General features: G+C 34.4%; 1 protein-coding gene across 1 annotated transcript; it reads right to left on the bottom strand.

The window, feature by feature from the left end:
• Positions 1-416: 416 nt before the first annotated feature.
• LOC110682990 (growth-regulating factor 6-like) lies at positions 417-3,103 on the bottom strand. Its single transcript, XM_021859324.1, has 4 exons — positions 2,153-3,103; positions 1,579-2,053; positions 907-1,402; positions 417-719 (listed from the first exon to the last, which is right to left on the bottom strand). Exons 1-3 carry the CDS (start codon positions 2,364-2,366, stop codon positions 916-918), a joined length of 1,176 nt encoding a protein of 391 aa, XP_021715016.1. The 5' UTR covers positions 2,367-3,103; the 3' UTR covers positions 417-719; positions 907-915.
• Between the last annotated feature and the right edge of the window lie 14,323 nt (positions 3,104-17,426).

Raw genomic sequence — 17,426 nt, 5'->3', positions numbered from 1 at the left:
TCTGAAAACTGAAAAACCAACTTAAGAACCTGCCAAAAGGGGTCAAGCTGTCATCTGCCTTTCAAGTAGAGGGAAAGTAACACCTCCTAAAACCTAAAAATATCCTCAACAAGTTTATTTATTTAAGCGTGTAGAGTGTATAATACGGAGAATTAATCAAACTCGTACACATAAACAGTATCAATCGCGACAAATGACCAGAACACTCATTTCAGAGATATTTTAAGAATGCTAAATACTAAAATGAGTGTTATGTGCAGAGTCATTTCACAATTGACAGGCAAGAAAGGAATAGAATAGAATCAAGAAAAGGCCATAGGAAAAAAAACATGGGTTCTTTTCCTTTAGAAATTATGATGGTGTATACCAAAAGAAAAAAGAAAAATATTACAATTAAAATATCATAAAAGATAAAATTGGCACATAATTTGAGTCAGTCACACTTTTCAGAAAACTTCCAATGAAAATACATTGTCTTCTTCCACAGTCCAGTACCAAGTCCTATCACTCCACAACTTACAGAGATTGAAACAGAAATACGCAAAAGTTAAAAAAAAAAAAAAAAAAACCTAAAGTAAAATAAAATGAAAAAGTTAAAAAAAAATTAACAGCAGACTGACTGACCCCCACCCACCAAATTTCAGTAACAGCTCTCTTTTTCTGGTGACCTTTGATTCAGAGTCCCACTCACACCCAGCTCTTGAAATTCTCAACTCCATCTGCAAAAATAAATAGAAAAATAATTATTTACTAAAAAAAAGAAAGGACATAATATGACAAACAAATATTTGTCACATTAAAAGCCAACACCAAACAACCACTTCAAAAAAAGGCAAAAAAATTAGAAATAAAAGCATATTATATACTCCTATTATGAAAAAAATTAAGAATGTAAAACATAATTACCAATTATAATTAAGTTTCCCTAGAATTTGCGAGGAAAAAGTCATGATGATGAGAAGAAGAATTAGGGATGGAAATAGAAAGCTGTGTAGTTGATGAAGAATCAAGCCATGAATTATCTCTTCCTCCTCTTCCACCACCACCTTTTATAGGCCATTCATCAAAGAAATGATGGGTTGTTTTTTCATGAAAATTCTCTCTTTCATCTTCAACTTTCATTGATAAATCACAGTTAAAATCTATACCCCAAATGTAGCATTGCTTCTCTTGTTGCTGCTTCGCCGCGGCGGCAGCAGCAGCACTACCATTGTTAAGCTGCTGCAAGTAATTGGGATACCCACCACTTTGCTTTGAATGTTGTTGATGATGATCTAAGTTACCTAGTTGCCATGTTTCTTCCATTGATGATCCTGAAAATCCTCTCATACTTGATCCTGAACTTTCTGTGAAAAATGCATGTTCCCCCACTTCCTCTTTTAACCCTTGGTAATACCTTTCCCTGCATAACATAACACCCACATCCCATATAATGACAGTTAGCGATAATAAGTCTAATTAATAGTCCTAACAATGTAATTTAAACCCGTAACCTAACAATTAATAAAATATAAACTCGCGATGTGACAACTAAACCGAGATAGACTATCATTAAAAAAGAGGGAAAGAAAGACAAACCTGTTATAGTCCTTGTGATTGTTTTTGAAAGGAGGGTAAAGAGAATTACAAGAGGAATCAGGAGAAGGGAGAGAAAACAGAGAAGCAGAAGAAACAGAACAAGGGTTTTTACTGAGAAGTGATTGATTGGTCAAAGATGCTGCTGCTGATGCAACTGTCAGTGATGAATTTGTAGTTGAACAATTATTATTACTACTAATACTAATATTATTATTATTATTATTATGACTATTATTATTATTATTATTATTATTATTATTATTATTTGAAGAATTTGAATTTGCAGTAGTCAAAGGTGATGATTCCACAGTCTTTCTTGAACGGTTCTTGCCTCTATGCATGTGCCTTTCACAGTACTTTGAATCTGGGTATGCTTCTTTTGAACACCTCCATTTTTTACCATCTGTTCTTCTGCATCTTCCTGGTTCTGGGTCGATTTTTTTACCGTACCCCATTTGATACGGATTCCATCCCACTGCAAAAATATTGGTTACATTATGTCATGATCAAAATGAACGCCATTAAATTAAAAATACAAAATGTTCAATGCTTTCGAAATGAACAAAAAACTTACAAGGGGAAGGTTGGTAAGGGAATAGCTTGGATGAAATCGATGAATCGAGGCTGCGCTTAACGGTGAAGAGGAGATCAGAGGGAATAGGGATTCCAGCAGCCATGTATTTGTAGATTAGAGCTTGGTGTTCAAGTTCTTGCCATTGAGTTGCTGTAAATGGGAACTTTGTTCTTCCTCCTGATGCTGCTGTTGCAGTTGCAGTACTAGTACTCATTGTGATAAATTTAACACAGAAAGTAAGAAAACTTTGTGATTTTTTGAGCAAAAAAAACAGGGGAAATTGTAAGAACAGAGCAAGCAAAAACAGGGGAAGTGAAAAAAAGAAAAAAGATAGCTTCTTTTGAAGAGAGAGAGAGAAAGAAGAGTGGAAGTAGTGTGAATTGAAGTGAAGTGGGAATATTTAAGAGGAGGGGGAGGAAATATTTATTTTAAGAGACCACTTAGAGAGAGAAATTAGAGAGAGAAAGAAGGGAGTGTTTGGCAGAATCTTCTGTACATGGATAAAACTAATGGTTCAGATGAGCAAAGGTTCTGCTGCTATACTGCTGTTACTGTTACTGTAACCCACCTCATTTTTTATAAAAAAAAAATTAATTTTTTTTGGGTTTAGTTTCTCTCTCTAAGATTTGAGTTTATCTCTCTAGAAGAGAAGGGGGGTATGCTATGAAATGCAGAAGTCTACTGCAGAAATTATGACTGCAACTCTGAAGCAGCAGATGCTGCTGTAAGTGCTGTTGCTGTTAGGTTCAGGGATGCTGAAATGTTATGGCTAAAACTGCTGCATGTGTGCAGCTATTTGTCTCTGCCAATCTTTTGCAGAATCCCATAAAACAAAAACTAATGAAAGAAAGAAGAGAGGTGTTAGTAAAAGATTTGTTGGTTTATGTGCTCAGATTTAGACAGCTAATTCTTTGTTTTTACATCTTTCACTAACTGTTAATTTCTCTCTGTCTTATCTAGGAACATTTTTAATTTGGAAAGTTTAACCTTAGTAGAGACTAGAGACTAGCACAACTTCAATCTCGTGAATTTTGTACATAAACAATGCAGTATATGTATATTACTGTACTTCCTCAGTCTCATAAAATAGTTCCTATTGTGTTTTTTTACGGTATTTAAAAAATAGGAGGAGAATTGGAAAAAGTACATTAAAAGTGAAAAAAAGCTAGACAAAAGTATAAGCCAAGTGGATAATTTAAGGTGAAAAAGGTGAAAAGTACAATTATAGACAAAAGTTAGAGAGAGAAGGTGGAAAAAAATACAATGCAAGTGGATAAGTTAAGGGCAAAATTAGAAAGTTTAATAAATAAAGTTAAAAAAATGAGGGTATAGTGATCTTTCAATACTATTCAAAAATAAAAATAAGAACAATATTTTGGGTCTCCAAAATAGGAAAACAAGAAATATATTGTGGGACGGAGGGAGTATATAGGCATATAGCTAAGTGTTGTGCGTGACATAAACTAGAGAAAATATAAGTTGATCTTTTTGATAAACAAGTGAAATATATTAAGGGGTATATTTAACTTTATACTCATTAAGTTGGGGAATAAGATAGAGTAGTTTGGTTGACAAAATTATAAAAAGTTACATTTAAGAAATTCTACAGTACTTCCCATAAAAATGCTCAACCACATCAATTAGCAATTCTTAGGAATTAAGATCACATGAAAACTCATCTTCTTAAGCAATATTACTTTCTGTGTTCAACCAAATAAGTAATAAATCATCTTGTTAGAGCGACTTTAACAATTGCGAGTTTCATCCTTCGCAACTCGAAAACAGAAGTGTAGACAATCACCAACTACAATTTAGGCACTCATTCTTACATGGCAAAGGCCCTTATGCTCCACCACGATATAAAACGAGATTTTGCAACATTCGTATCATAATTGATAATGTTTTTGCAGTCAACTACGGAAGATTGCAAATATTATTGGAGATATCTTCATACACTTCAAAATTTTGCATTAGATATTTGTCACCTTTATTGTGATGCAAGCTAAGCAAGCAGCAAAGTTGATATTCTGCGCCAACTAGCAGTGGCAGACCCAGGAATTTCCGACTGGTGAGTCACAATCGATAACCAAATATGTAAAAAAAAAAAAATTTACCAAACAACCAAATAATAGTACTAAAAAATACATTCAAAAACCCAGAAACCATATATCCTCTGTTTTTGTACCCTCTTTCTCAGAAGCTAAATAACATTAAAGAACTAAATATTAAGTATATGCAACCAACTAAATATACGAAACTTAGGTCGAAACACTCGCAAAAACAACAACAATGTAAGAAATAGGGCAAAATGCATATGATCTTCAACAAGAGGACACAAAACAGAAGTGTTGTTGATAAGCATTAAGCAAGCAGGACTAGAATCGAAGGCAACAAGAGGACACAAAACAGCAGTATGAAGTAATAACTCGTTTGGTTGATAAGGGAAATAATTTTCCATAAGAAGTTGTATTTCACGGGAAATTATTTCCCAAATGAAATTTCTGGGAATTTTTTTATGGCCTGTTTGGATATGCGGATTTCATTTGAAATTCCCATTTGGGCCTGTTTGGATAATACAGTCATTAGGATTTGTATTTGGGTCAAATTCATGCAAATACAAGCCTTTACAAAATTAAGTCCACCTCAATTATATCAACATCACAACAAGAATCGAAGACCCTAACACAAACTGTGGCCATTGAAACTACACGAGGAATACACAAACTGTTAAGGATATTTGCTTCATTTTTTAAGAGCCAAAGAAAGAAAAGAAGCATGCTAATACTTGAAAAAAAAAACAAGATTATGTTTTGGAAAATGCAGAAAGTAGTGCATAATGAACGGTATTCAGATTGGCTCAATAGTTTGGAAAGCAATCTAAAAATTGAGAGACTGACACATTTTGAAATCAGGAGAAGTACTCTTGCTTTTGCAGATAAGCAAGTCTATTTAATATCATTTCATTTTAGGGTATATCAATTTTAGAGCATCACCTAGCACAGTATTCTAATAAAGTAATAATGATGTATATGAAAAGAAGGAAAAAGAAAACAATATATCAAATAAATCCACCTATCTTCTATCTCCTTCGTATCACCTAGCTCCCATGGTCATCCCTGAAATCTCTTCCTCTCAAACTTTCAAATTCCATCTCACATATCGTCTTTTCAAATTCTCACACTTACCCTAATTTTCTCTCTCCTACTCTGTTTCCCTTTCCCGACATTTTCTCTCTCTTCCATTGATGCAGCTCCAATTTCTCTCTTCCATTGAAGTAGCTCGTGAGCTTGTCCGATATTTTCTCTCTCCTCCATTTAAGCAACTTCTGAGCTTTATCTACTCCATGAAACCCCATTTCCCAGAAACCATTTTTTTTTTTTTAAATCTTAGATTTTTTTTTGGGCCCTGGTGAGTCACTTGACCCACCAGGCACAAGGCCAGGTCCGCCACTGCCAACTAGGAAAGTATTTCACGTAAAACACTCGACTATTGAACCACGGAGATGCATATGGGTTATATTGGCTTTCATTTTTGTTTTAACCTTTTTATTTTCCTGTGTTACGTGACCCAGCATGAACAAGGCTAGGTCCGCCACTGACTCCGTGTCAAACATATAAGTCTTTTCTCAAAATTCTAAGGAATTATCACATGGTTATTTGACTAGATTATAAGAATCAACAATAAAATTTATAAGTATTCTTTATAATACACTCCATTCATTTTGGAGTATAAAGTATTCGGTAAAATTTAGTGGGGTAGATAAGTACGTAAATAATCTAATAGTGATTCTTCATAGAGTAGAGGACGTAGGAAAGTTTTGCAATAAAGATGTAATAATTATAACAAGTAATTTGAAATCGAGTGAGTATGTGTATATTTGTCTTATAGTTGAAAACGTAATTCACAAAAAGCAAATGCATTGAAGCCTTTTCATCTATGTACAATTCTCTTAAATCATTTGTTACATTACTTTGTTATTGCACCAAAACTTCCTTAATAATTATGTGGGGATAGAAAAGAAAAATCATTCCAATGTACTGTCATATTCATAATATTACAAAAATTGGTCTCATAATCATAAAAATAAATGGAGTGATAAATGAATATTCACATCTTATTGCCAAATGCATCTTTCTATAAATTTACCTTGACTATCTTGTACTAGCTTTTTTCACATGAGTTTCACCTCCTGCTCTTTAAAGCTTTTTGGACCACTTTACTGAGTAATTTACTACTGTTATTAAATTAACTGATGAACATGAATTTGCAGAATAACATAAATTACAAGCTGCCTCAATTTCTCATTCTCTTTGCTTCAGCCCACCATCCTACTATCTATCCTTAGATCACAACTACCAGCTTATGATTAATTTTCTAGTAAGATTTCTGATGACAAAATCTATTGCCACGTGTTCTATAAATTTTTATTTATATTTATTTTAGACTCTCTTAGACGGTTAGGCCAATAAATTGAATTTTGTAAATTAATTAAGAAGATTATTTTTAAAAATTCAAAAATTATTTCAAAATTAATAAATCAATTTTTAAAATTAGATAAATAATAATTTATTTTAATTTTGATATTAAATAAAAGTCAAAACTAGCCAATAAAAAATTAGTATAGTGTTATTATTATTATTATTATATCTCAAAAACAGACAAAGTAATACAACCTACAAAAAATTAGTGGGAAGTCGAGATACAATTTGGGCCCCACTCCTCTAGGTATAGAAAATCCTATTTTAGTGAAGATATGAGCAGCAGCACGTGCCCCAATATCTTGCTTCGTCGAGAACTTCTGAATCCACTTCAGCAATGCAACAACCTCCTTTTCTAATTCCCCAAGTGAAGAAAAAAGAGAAGGGAATGAAACCATATCCAATCTTTTGACAACTAGCTTCATACTTAACTCGCTTTCGATGAGCCGCATCAGCCACAACCTGTCCAGGAACAAAAGTCAGATAGCCCAAAATGTGTAAGGAGAAGGCTCTATCAAATCAACACAAATATCGCGACCACGATCCCAGGAATAAACTAACACATCTGCAGGTGTGAGAGCCCCGTCGTTCTCTCCAGACAATCTAATGTCAACCTTCTATCTTGCTGAAATCCTAGAAAGATAGAAAACATCAACAAAGGTATCCCGAACTACATCATGCCAATGTTTAATACCCACAATACCAGCCCACAATATCGCGTGATCACCGAAAATATCCCCAGTAAAAACCCTTGAACAAGTAAAGCACGACGTCGAGACAGAAAATAATGGAACACCTAATCGGTAGCACAACACACATCGGTAAGTCTTTGCATTTATCGTCTGACCCAACCCCGAAATAGGGACCGCCCGAAGCCAAGCAGAGGTGTGATCTCCCTGCTGCGATTTCCACAAAGCTGATTGTCGAGGAGATAAAGAAAAGGTGGATTCTGCAGAAGCGGTAACCTTTGTGAAATATATATCTGCCAATTTCTTCATGAGTTTAGGGGCAGCAACCTCACTAGGATTACTCAAAATGCCAGACTACACCGTTTTATTAAACAGACTCAATGCATCTTCAAAGGGTCGACCAAGACCAACAATGCCAGCATGTCGTAGAAGCTTTGTCTGCAACCCAACAGACTGTAATCAAGAAGTAAGAAAAGCATAATGACGAACATCACCTGCGGAATAAGCACCAAGCCCTCCAAACGCAAATGGTAAGGTGCCAAGCCGCCACTGCTAATCGCCAAACCCAAGTCCCGATCGAAGCAGTAACAATACGCTCCATGGAAGATCGAAGAGCCCCATCGAATGTGCGCTGAGCTGCCTCAAATTTACTAGGAGGACAAGTACGCAAAGCAAAGTAGAGTTTAGAAACTCCGGTACATGCTCTAAGTAACAACAACTCACACTAAGTCAAAATTCAAAATAGGTCAAGTAAAAAAGAACGGAGGAAGTACAAGATAAATCACTACAATTATGTTTAGTCCATCTAATCTTTACGGAGTAATCATATTTTATTTTAAATTATTTTGATTAGACATTAAAATTTTATTAAATTTAGGTGTCGTTTGGTTGACAAATAAAAACATGGGAAGTTGAAATTCCTTGGAATTAGAATTTTTTTGAGTTGTTTGGTTGACAAATTCATGGGAAGTAGAAGTTTCCATGAATTTTCACTTCCCACAAAATGGAGAAATTTACTCTCTCTGTGTTTTAATAAAGGAAAATGCTATCTGTGTTTTAATAAAGGAAAATGCTATACATAGCCATTAAGGCTACATATAAGAAGCTAAAAATGGAAAAAACAATGATAATATAACATTAATTACACTGATTTGCGCGTGATTTTATCATGCATTTCTAAATTAATACCAAATAAGGAAAGTTATTAAATGCTTATTCGTAGCCCTAAGGGCTACATATAGCATTACCCTTTAATAAATGAAACGTTTTCCTTTTATGCCCGTGTTTAAATAAATGAAATATTTCCTTTTTTTAATAATTTCTCTCTATTTTTTTAATAATATTCTACTAATTCATGGTCCCCACAAAACCTCTTATTTTGTTCTCTCTCCTCAAACTTATACCCCCACTACCTATTATTTTAATAAATTCAACTAACCTTCCTAAACTCCGTGAAAGTCAAAACGTTTCATTTATTTAAACACGGAGGGAGTAATCGATCCTAGAGAGCCACAAGGGCGGGGGTGAGAATCAATCCTAGAATATTCTGAAATCGGGCGGAAAGCTCTAACCACTTGAGCTATTCCTCACCCTCTTCCACTTCTTATGGTTAACCAAACACAATTTGGCATTTCTTAGTAATTCCAATTACATGAGAATTTTCCATAGATTTTGCATTTCCCACATTCAACCAAACGAGCCTTAAATTTTTTTTTTAAAGATAATCTATTTAATTTTAACCGTATTTACATAAACTATTTGATCATATTGGCGATTTTTTTTTTTTTGGACAAGAAGAAAAAGGTTTTCATTAATAAAAAAAATTTTAATTATAAAATTATATTGGCGAATTTTAATTATATTGGAGATTTATATGTGTAGTAAAATAAATTTTATTAGATTTGTCTTGATGTATATATTTTTAAATATCTATTTTTTTTTTAAAAAATGCATAACAAGAGATATTAATGCCAATGGTCTAAATATATGCAATGGTAAGTGTGCTTAAATAAAACGAGTGAACTACATGTATACTTCCTAAGAAATAAGAACAAGAAAAATAATTATAAATTGCTGTCTTATTAGAGTCGTAACAATGCATACTTTCTAACTACTATACAAACTTTTTGTATATTTTTTTTATTATAAATATACTTAGGCATTGTTTAGTTTAATTTATTTTTACTTATTTTAGAAAAAATAAATTTAGATCAGATCAAATCATAAAAAATAAGTTCAGATCAAATCAGATCAGAAAAAATAAGTTCAGATTAGACCATCATTTTACGTGCATTTTTTATCGCTAAATATCTTTAATTTTCGTAATAAAAAAATTATGAAAACTATATATTAATAAAATATACATTATTGCGAATCTAACAAGACCCCACTTGATACTTTTTTCCTTATAGATTATCGTACACTACTTAAGGTCTAAGTTTGGTCAAATCTGACATTCAGATCAGATCAAATCAGACCAGATCATATCAAATCAAACCAGATCAGATCAGACTAGAACAAACAAAATAAGATCAGACCAGTTCAGATTAGATCAGATCAGATCAGATAAGTTCAGATAAGTAAAATTAAGGTGAGCTAAACAACTCCCAAGTCTTTTAGCAATGAGGGAACGGAAATTAAAAAATAATGGTATGATCAAATCTAAGTGTCTAACATATAAATACTAAACCAATTACCCCCTCCGTTTTTTTATAAGCTAGAGTACTATTTTTGTCCGTTTTTTTAATAAGCTAGAGTTTCATTTTTGAAAATCTCGTTCAATTTAATAATATATCTTTACCTACTAATGTCCCCACTCTTTCTTACTTTATCATGGAAATCTCTTACAATTTAATAATATATTTTTACCAACTAATGTCCCCACTCTTTTTTACTTTATCATTTCTCACTTCTCTAATGGTCACCACTCCCTCTCATACCACTTTACTTTTCAATAAAATAATTAATAACCTTATCTACCCCACAAACATCTTATTTTATTAAATCACCTAAAACCCGCGTAATCTCGTCTCTAGCTTATAAAATAAAAAACGAAGGTAATAGCTTATAATCTTGTCTACCCTACTATTACTCTAATTAGCTTATAAATCCTGCAAAGTGCAGATATTTGGAGATATGGATTCCTTTACCCTCTACTCTACTTTTAAGTGTAACCTATAGATCAATTGATTAAGAAAAATTTGATTATAATAATCCAACCTTTGCGTGGTCTAATTTTATTAATCTGACATTTTGATAATTCCACAATAATTCAACAGAAGGTGTTTAGTAAAAAAACAAAAAAAAAAAAAAAAAAAAAAAAAAGCCTTTACAGGGTGTTCTATTCTATTAGGCCAAAGTAACCTGTAACTTGTTCTTCAGGTAAATTTTTTTTTCCATTTTCAATTTCCTTTTTTGAAAATTAAAAAAAAAGAAGAAAAATATAAAGAAAAAGAACACAGCCAGCCATCACCTTCCTCCCTCCTCTCCTTGGCCACCATCCCCATCCCCTGCCACCTCCCCGCCTCCCATCTCCCGCTGCCACACCTTTTAAAACACTACACCGCACCATGGCCACACCCCACAACAACAATAACAGCAAATAACAATTACGCCCAGCCTGCGCACTTCATCAGCCCCCTTACATCTATCAACTCCTCGCACCCAACCACCGAGCCACATCACACCACAACGCAACAACCTACAACCGCCCGACCTCCGACAGCCCACACATCACCAATTGCTAGACCAATTCGCCACCAATCAACGCTGGCCACTTCCCAGCTCACCTTAAAACCGTCACCAATTCGATTTTTACTAATTACCACCGTCTTCACCCTAATCTCCCTTTGCAATCAACAATTCAGTCACCAACAATTGTAATTTCAACCACAATGGCAGCTGCTAACATCAATTTAACGCCCTAATTGAAGACCCAGATGGTGCGATCATGGAGTGCGCTCATGAGAACGGTGACAAACCCACAAAAACGCCATTAACGGATGAATTTTGGTTTGCTAGAGTGATGAATTTTCGCCATTTAGTTTCGGTTGGGGTATCAAGGTGAGGTCGTATGGGCAGTGCTCAGGGGTGGGGAGCAGTGGCAGGGAAGGAGGGTGAGGGGCGGCTGGTGTAAGGAGAAGGAGAGAGAAAGGGGGTTGGGATGGAGGTAAGCACCGGAAAAGGGGAGGGAGTGGCTGGTGGTGGGTGAACCGAGCAAGTGAGCTATTTTTATGGAAGAAAGAGAAAGAAAGGAGGAAAGTTGGTAAAAAAAAAAAAAATAAAAAAAAAATAAAAAAAAAAATAATAATAATAATAATACTCCCACCGTCCCATAATACTTGATACATTTACCATTTTCGTTCGTCTCAAAATACTTGACACGTTACTAAATATGAAATGAAACCACTAATAAAAAAAGTATTTCATATACTCTCTTTGGGACCAAAAACCCCAAAAACCCAATTAAATCCTACATTTTCTCTCTCCTCATTACCCCCATCTCTCCCACCGTTTTCTTACAATATAAAAATACAAAAGTGAATCCTTTATATAATAAACAAATGTTTTAAATAGACCCACTTGTAATTTTCTCAAACTACGTGTCCACCCTAACGTTCCACATATTATGGGATAGAGGGAGTAATCTTTATTTTTTAAAAAAAAAAAATCTGAAATGTATTTGGGTGAATCATCACTTGACACGTGGCAAGGTGACTTGCTATTGTAGGTTGGTAACCGATTTGGCCTAATAGAATAAAACACCCCTAAAAGCTTGGATTATTGTAGAATTATCAAAAGGTAGGATTAATAAAAAAAAAAAAAAAAAGACCGCGCAAAGGTTGGATTATTAGAATCAAATTTTCCATTATCAAGAACAACCTTATCATTTAAGGCGATTTTTTTTTTTTTTAAACCAAAAAATCTTCGTACTCTAGAGTCTAGACTGTAGAATGGAATAGTAGATTATATATACTGTAGATGGATACCCTTCTGGATTGATTAGACTGATGATATATGTAAAGCACAACCATTTAAAATGAGCATTAGACATGCTATAATTAGATCTACTTTCATTTAAGCATGTTTTCCCTAAAAATAGAAGGCTTATGTTTAGCAAAAGACGAGGCATCTGGCATTGCTAGTTCATGTACACAGTTGAGCATTAACCCTTGCTATCAAGTCAACCATGTAACAAGTCAAAGAGTGAGGACCAAATTGGATATACATGTTTATTGATGGGTACAACACGCAGACGGACCATCCCGGTGTGCCATGAGGCCATGACTTGTCGCGGCATGACATGCAGATGTACCATCCCGATGTGCCATCAGTCCATGACTTGTAGTGCAATAGCCCACATCGTAAGGGGCTAGGTCGGGGTTAACCAACCACAAAATAGCAACTTGGGTTCACATTTGTACAAACACGACCCACTATTATCTTTATATTCTTAAACTTAAATGAGTAATACACTCCTTCTACCTTTATAAAAAAAGATGAAATTTTGATCTAGTAGTCTGAAATTGTTAAGAAAATGGCTAAACCCATCTTAGCAGTTAAGGTTGCATGGAAGCTGATGAAATCTAGATGTAGAATAGCTGAGACTAATAGACAATTGACTAAACTTGGCATAAAACCACTTTGACTCATGATTATGACTACACATTATCAATTTTATACTCAGCTAAAGCTAGCTAGGAAAATACTATTAGCAATTAGCATCATGTGATAAAATTTAGAAATACGTAGTATGTGCAACTTTTTTGTCTTGGTTGTTCTATATATTCAGACTATTGTCTAATCTAGTGACATATTATAATATAAACATTGATATTGAATATGATGGTGGGGAATGAAGGACTGGGTTTTCTTAGTAGTGAGGTATTTGGTAGATAAGATACATGTGTTTGGTTGAGATTTTCATTGGTATAAACAGTATTAAGGTCATTAAATAAAATAACATAAGCTGTATTAATATGTAAGATTCGGCAGAGATAGAGAGAAAAAGGATTGAAAGTAAACTAGTACTGTTCACTGTTGAGGTACTCTTTCTGAATCACAGACACATGCAAACACCAACAATTTCTGCACTATTAACAAACCCTCCTTAACAAAATTTTAAAAATTAATGAATGGGAACATAGTACTCCATCTGTAAAGTCTGTATTAAACATCCTGTATAGTCTAATCATCTGTCTCTAAAATTTCAATATATTTTGATTTTTTTTTTCTTTTGTGAGATAATTACGATTCAAATAGAAAAAAAATTTTAAAGATGGAAGGAATATTTGAAACTAATTAAAACTTTATTACGAGTATTTGTTTTTCATAAATCTCTCTCACAAATTCCACAATTATTATTATTATTATTATTATTATTATTATTTCTATTATTTCTCACTAATCTCATTTGCATTTTTTTTTACTTGATTCTCCCACCCTACAATTTCCCCTGAATAATTTGTTTTGATCCATCTTTAATTCTTTATACTGTATTTCACAACTTGATTATTTCTATAAATGAAAAGTATTACTCCGTATGAAGTAAAAAAAAAAAAAAAAAAAGCAACAAATATTACAACTTTTTTTCATAACCTTTAGGAAATTATAATTAAATAAAGAAACTTGGTGAAGGGAAAGTTGATTCCTAAAGGTTATAAATTCTGATAGTTCATCAGAAAAAGAGCATTTACTATCAAAGGATTCAGGGTCAGGGGGTCAGAGTCAGAGAGTCAGAGTTGTCAGAGGAGCATGACACTGTTTTTCCCACTTCACTCCAAAAAGTCATCACAGAGAAAAAGAGAAAGAAATTCAGTGTGTTTTCCTTTATTTATTTCTGACTCTTGTGGGGTCTCAAGATTTACTCAACTCTCTCCTCTCAAATATTTTTCATAACCCCTGCCCAACCAATCAACATTATAAATTATACCGCGTATTACTTTATTTTTATATTATTTGCAACATTTTGATATAAAATATAAGTAAAAAGTATATAATTGTCGCAAATAATATGAAACGGAGTTAATATATTTTCCTATAACATCTCATGTGCTTACTTACATTCTTACTACTTGTATCAATGATGCCTTGACGTAATGGTAAAAATTGAGTAAATACTGTGTATAATTACAATTCGAATTTCTCCTCCTCATGTAATGACTTTATGACTCATTTGGACTCAAATTATGAGTTTATGACATATGAGTGTGGATTGTGGATTGTGGAGTGTGGAGTGTGGACTGTGGAGTGACACTCCTCCAGCAGGCTAGCAATCACAAAACCGATATTAGCACACTAAATTTTTTAGAAAATATTTTTTTTCATCTCTTTATTATTGTCCCAATAGAATTTTGTTACTTTTAAAAAAAAAAGTTTCGTTTAGGTGTTGTTGAAAAGAAATACTACCTTTAATATTTATGTGCAATATTTTACTATTTTTGTCCGCAAAACATTGTGTGCAACCTATTTTTAGTAAACAAAAACCCTGGAAATTACATATTTACCCTTACTTAAAAAAAATCAAATTTTCTTAATTTTACCCATATTTTATTTTAATCACATTAGTCTTAAATTAATCAAATTACCCTAATCTAATTACTTCCTCCATTTATTATCCCATTTCCCCCTAACTACTCTCATAACTCACTTTCCCAACCACCAAAAATTAATTTCTGATGGCTAGGCTTCCTTTTATTTTCTGGAGAGTTCCTAAGATGAACCGGGTTCATCTTCTTCGTCTTTCTCGGATAATCTTTTTCGTCTTTCTGTCTCCTGTTCGTCCCTAGTTTTCTCCATTCTTACTCTTTAAATCTTACCTTGAGACGTCATATCTTGAAAAAAAGAGTCCCCCAAGAACATGATTAACCTTGATCCACTTCACGAGGCTTTCATGGCCACCGACGACGTCGGTGAGGGTAATTTGATTGTGTCCCTGATTCAATCTACTGAGACCGGATCTCCTTTTCCTTGCCAATTGTATGAGTCTGGTGAGGCTGGTCCTTACTGTACGTCGACCACCTACAAGGCTTTGGGTAAGGTGCTTGAAAGCGTTGAGGAGGAGGAGCGTCTGAAGAGGGCCGAGGGTGAGGGGGAGTTCCGTGGCAAGAAATCGCTTGATTTTAGCGCTGCATTTGTAGATCCAGTCTATGACAGGGGTGAGGGGAGTTCTGGGCCCACCAAAAAGCCCAGATCTAAGAAGGCTAGGCCACCCACGAAGATCGGGGCCTGAAGGAAGGCGGCGTTAGTGGCTCTAAGGCGGATGCGTGGGTTGCCAGATCAGGCGTTGATCGTTCTGTCCTCTGATGATGAGCCTGAAAAGGAGGGTTCATCACCTCCTTCAAAGAAGGCTGCCCCTCTAGTGGAAGATGGTGAAGTGCAAGGCCCTCCTTTGAAGCACTGTGCGAGGCGGATGAATCCAAAGGTTCAACCTTCCAAGTGACTGCTTGCGTAACGATTTCGAACCCTAAATTATTTAATTTTTTATTTGAGTCCCTTTCCATTGATTTTTTTTTTATAGTATGTTGATTTAATCTGGTGGCTTGTTGGCTATGTTGCTTATTTCTGATTGTGTTGGGTTGTTGGACCTGTTGGCTGTTTGGTTGTGTTGAGTTCATTTGTCTGATCTTTTGGATTGTTGGTTGTTTGGTTGTGTTGGGTTGTTGTACCTGCTGGCTTTATTTGTTGTTTTTTATTATGTTGGCTTCATGTATGTGTTGGTGTTTTTGCCTGATCCATTGGCTTGTTGGAATATGTTGGCTTGTTGGACTTGACATAGCCTTGTTATAAAGGATTATGTTTGCTGGTTGGATTATTATTGGTTTGTTTTGATGGATTATGTTGGCTTGTTGTTGCTTCATGCTGCATGTTTTGGTTTCATTGGCTTCTATGATTGGGTTGGTGTTGCCAAAATGACATATGGTGCCTATGGGGGTTTGATTGATGAATGATGAGGTTGTTGTGTCCTTTCTTTTTTCAAGTTGGCATGGTCATACCTTACAGTGTTCTCAATGACCATTTAGGTAGACAACACATGTCAGTCCCTTACTGTTTTTACACATTTTTAAAGGAGTCCCCATTAATTATCTTTTTTACACATTTGTATTGAGTCCCCCATTTTACTGTGTTGTTTACTTTGTACAATCCAAATGATGAAGGGACTCCATTGAATTTCACTAAACACATGTGTTTTTCTCCAACAATTTGTTTTTTGCGGTTTTTGATGAGGTAACCTTGTGACTTAGTGTTGTATTCAACAATGACATACAAAGCTTCTGATGGATTGAGTGCCCACATAACAGCTGATTCTTTTTCATTTTTATTCCATTCAAAATGTGGGTACAAAAGGACCACACCTTCAGCAAAAGACTTTACATAAGACTGCCTTACATGTTTGCATCACTGTAATCAACAAAATACACCTAACCACCTAATAAGTGAATGAAAAAAAAAAGAAAAAAAGGATTAACAGAGCTAAGTGGTTATGTGTGGCAGTCCATGTATTTCTTCATTGTTGTGATGAGTTCCCTAGTCTGCATCTACCTCCATATCTTCTGTTGCTTGTTCGGTGCCTTGATTTGCTGGCTTAAACATAGTGTTTAAGTACTCCAAAACCTCCATCACTACTTCCTTATGCACTTCTACTTGATTTGGTAGAATGCCAAGATTTTCAAGTTTTTTTTTTGTTCATGTGGGGTATTTTGTACTTGTTCCCACCTTTTCGGATCTTTATCATGTATTTTTGCAAATTCATCCAAATGTACTTGTTAACTTGAGGATTGAATGTGTCATAAGAGTCTATCACTTTTTCAAGTAGCTCATCTAGGTTGCTAGGAAAAGACTGATATTGCAAAGATTGAATAGACCTAAAAACCCTAAATCAAGCACATTCAAATCAGGTGACTGTGTTGGCTGAAAAACAAATTGAATGTTGAACCCATTTGCTGTTGTTGCTGCCATAAACTCTACATCCTTAGGAACTTGGTGAGGCTTTGCATTGTCCCATTGGATGACAACATTTTTAGCCAGACTATCAGCCCACTTTAAGATAATTGTTGGTATCACCTTTATCAGCAACATATCTCTAATCACTTCTCTGTTTACATTCTG

This window comes from Chenopodium quinoa, unplaced genomic scaffold, assembly GCF_001683475.1.
Source record: "Chenopodium quinoa cultivar QQ74 unplaced genomic scaffold, ASM168347v1, whole genome shotgun sequence".
In the NCBI taxonomy this organism is placed as follows: domain Eukaryota; kingdom Viridiplantae; phylum Streptophyta; class Magnoliopsida; order Caryophyllales; family Amaranthaceae; genus Chenopodium; species Chenopodium quinoa.
Note: the sequence above shows the minus strand (reverse complement) of the source record. Positions and strands in the feature narration are given on the sequence as shown.

Bases quoted from the DNA above. Each gene is read 5' to 3' on its own strand.
- LOC110682990 (XM_021859324.1), bottom strand. From the start codon at position 2,366: ATGAGTACTAGTACTGCAACTGCAACAGCAGCATCAGGAGGAAGAACA. The intron at 2,054-2,152 runs GTAAGTTTTTTG...ATATTTTTGCAG, and splicing joins CCCTTACCAACCTTCCCCTT to TGGGATGGAATCCGTATCAA. The intron at 1,403-1,578 runs GTTTGTCTTTCT...TATGTTATGCAG, and splicing joins AATCACAAGGACTATAACAG to GGAAAGGTATTACCAAGGGT.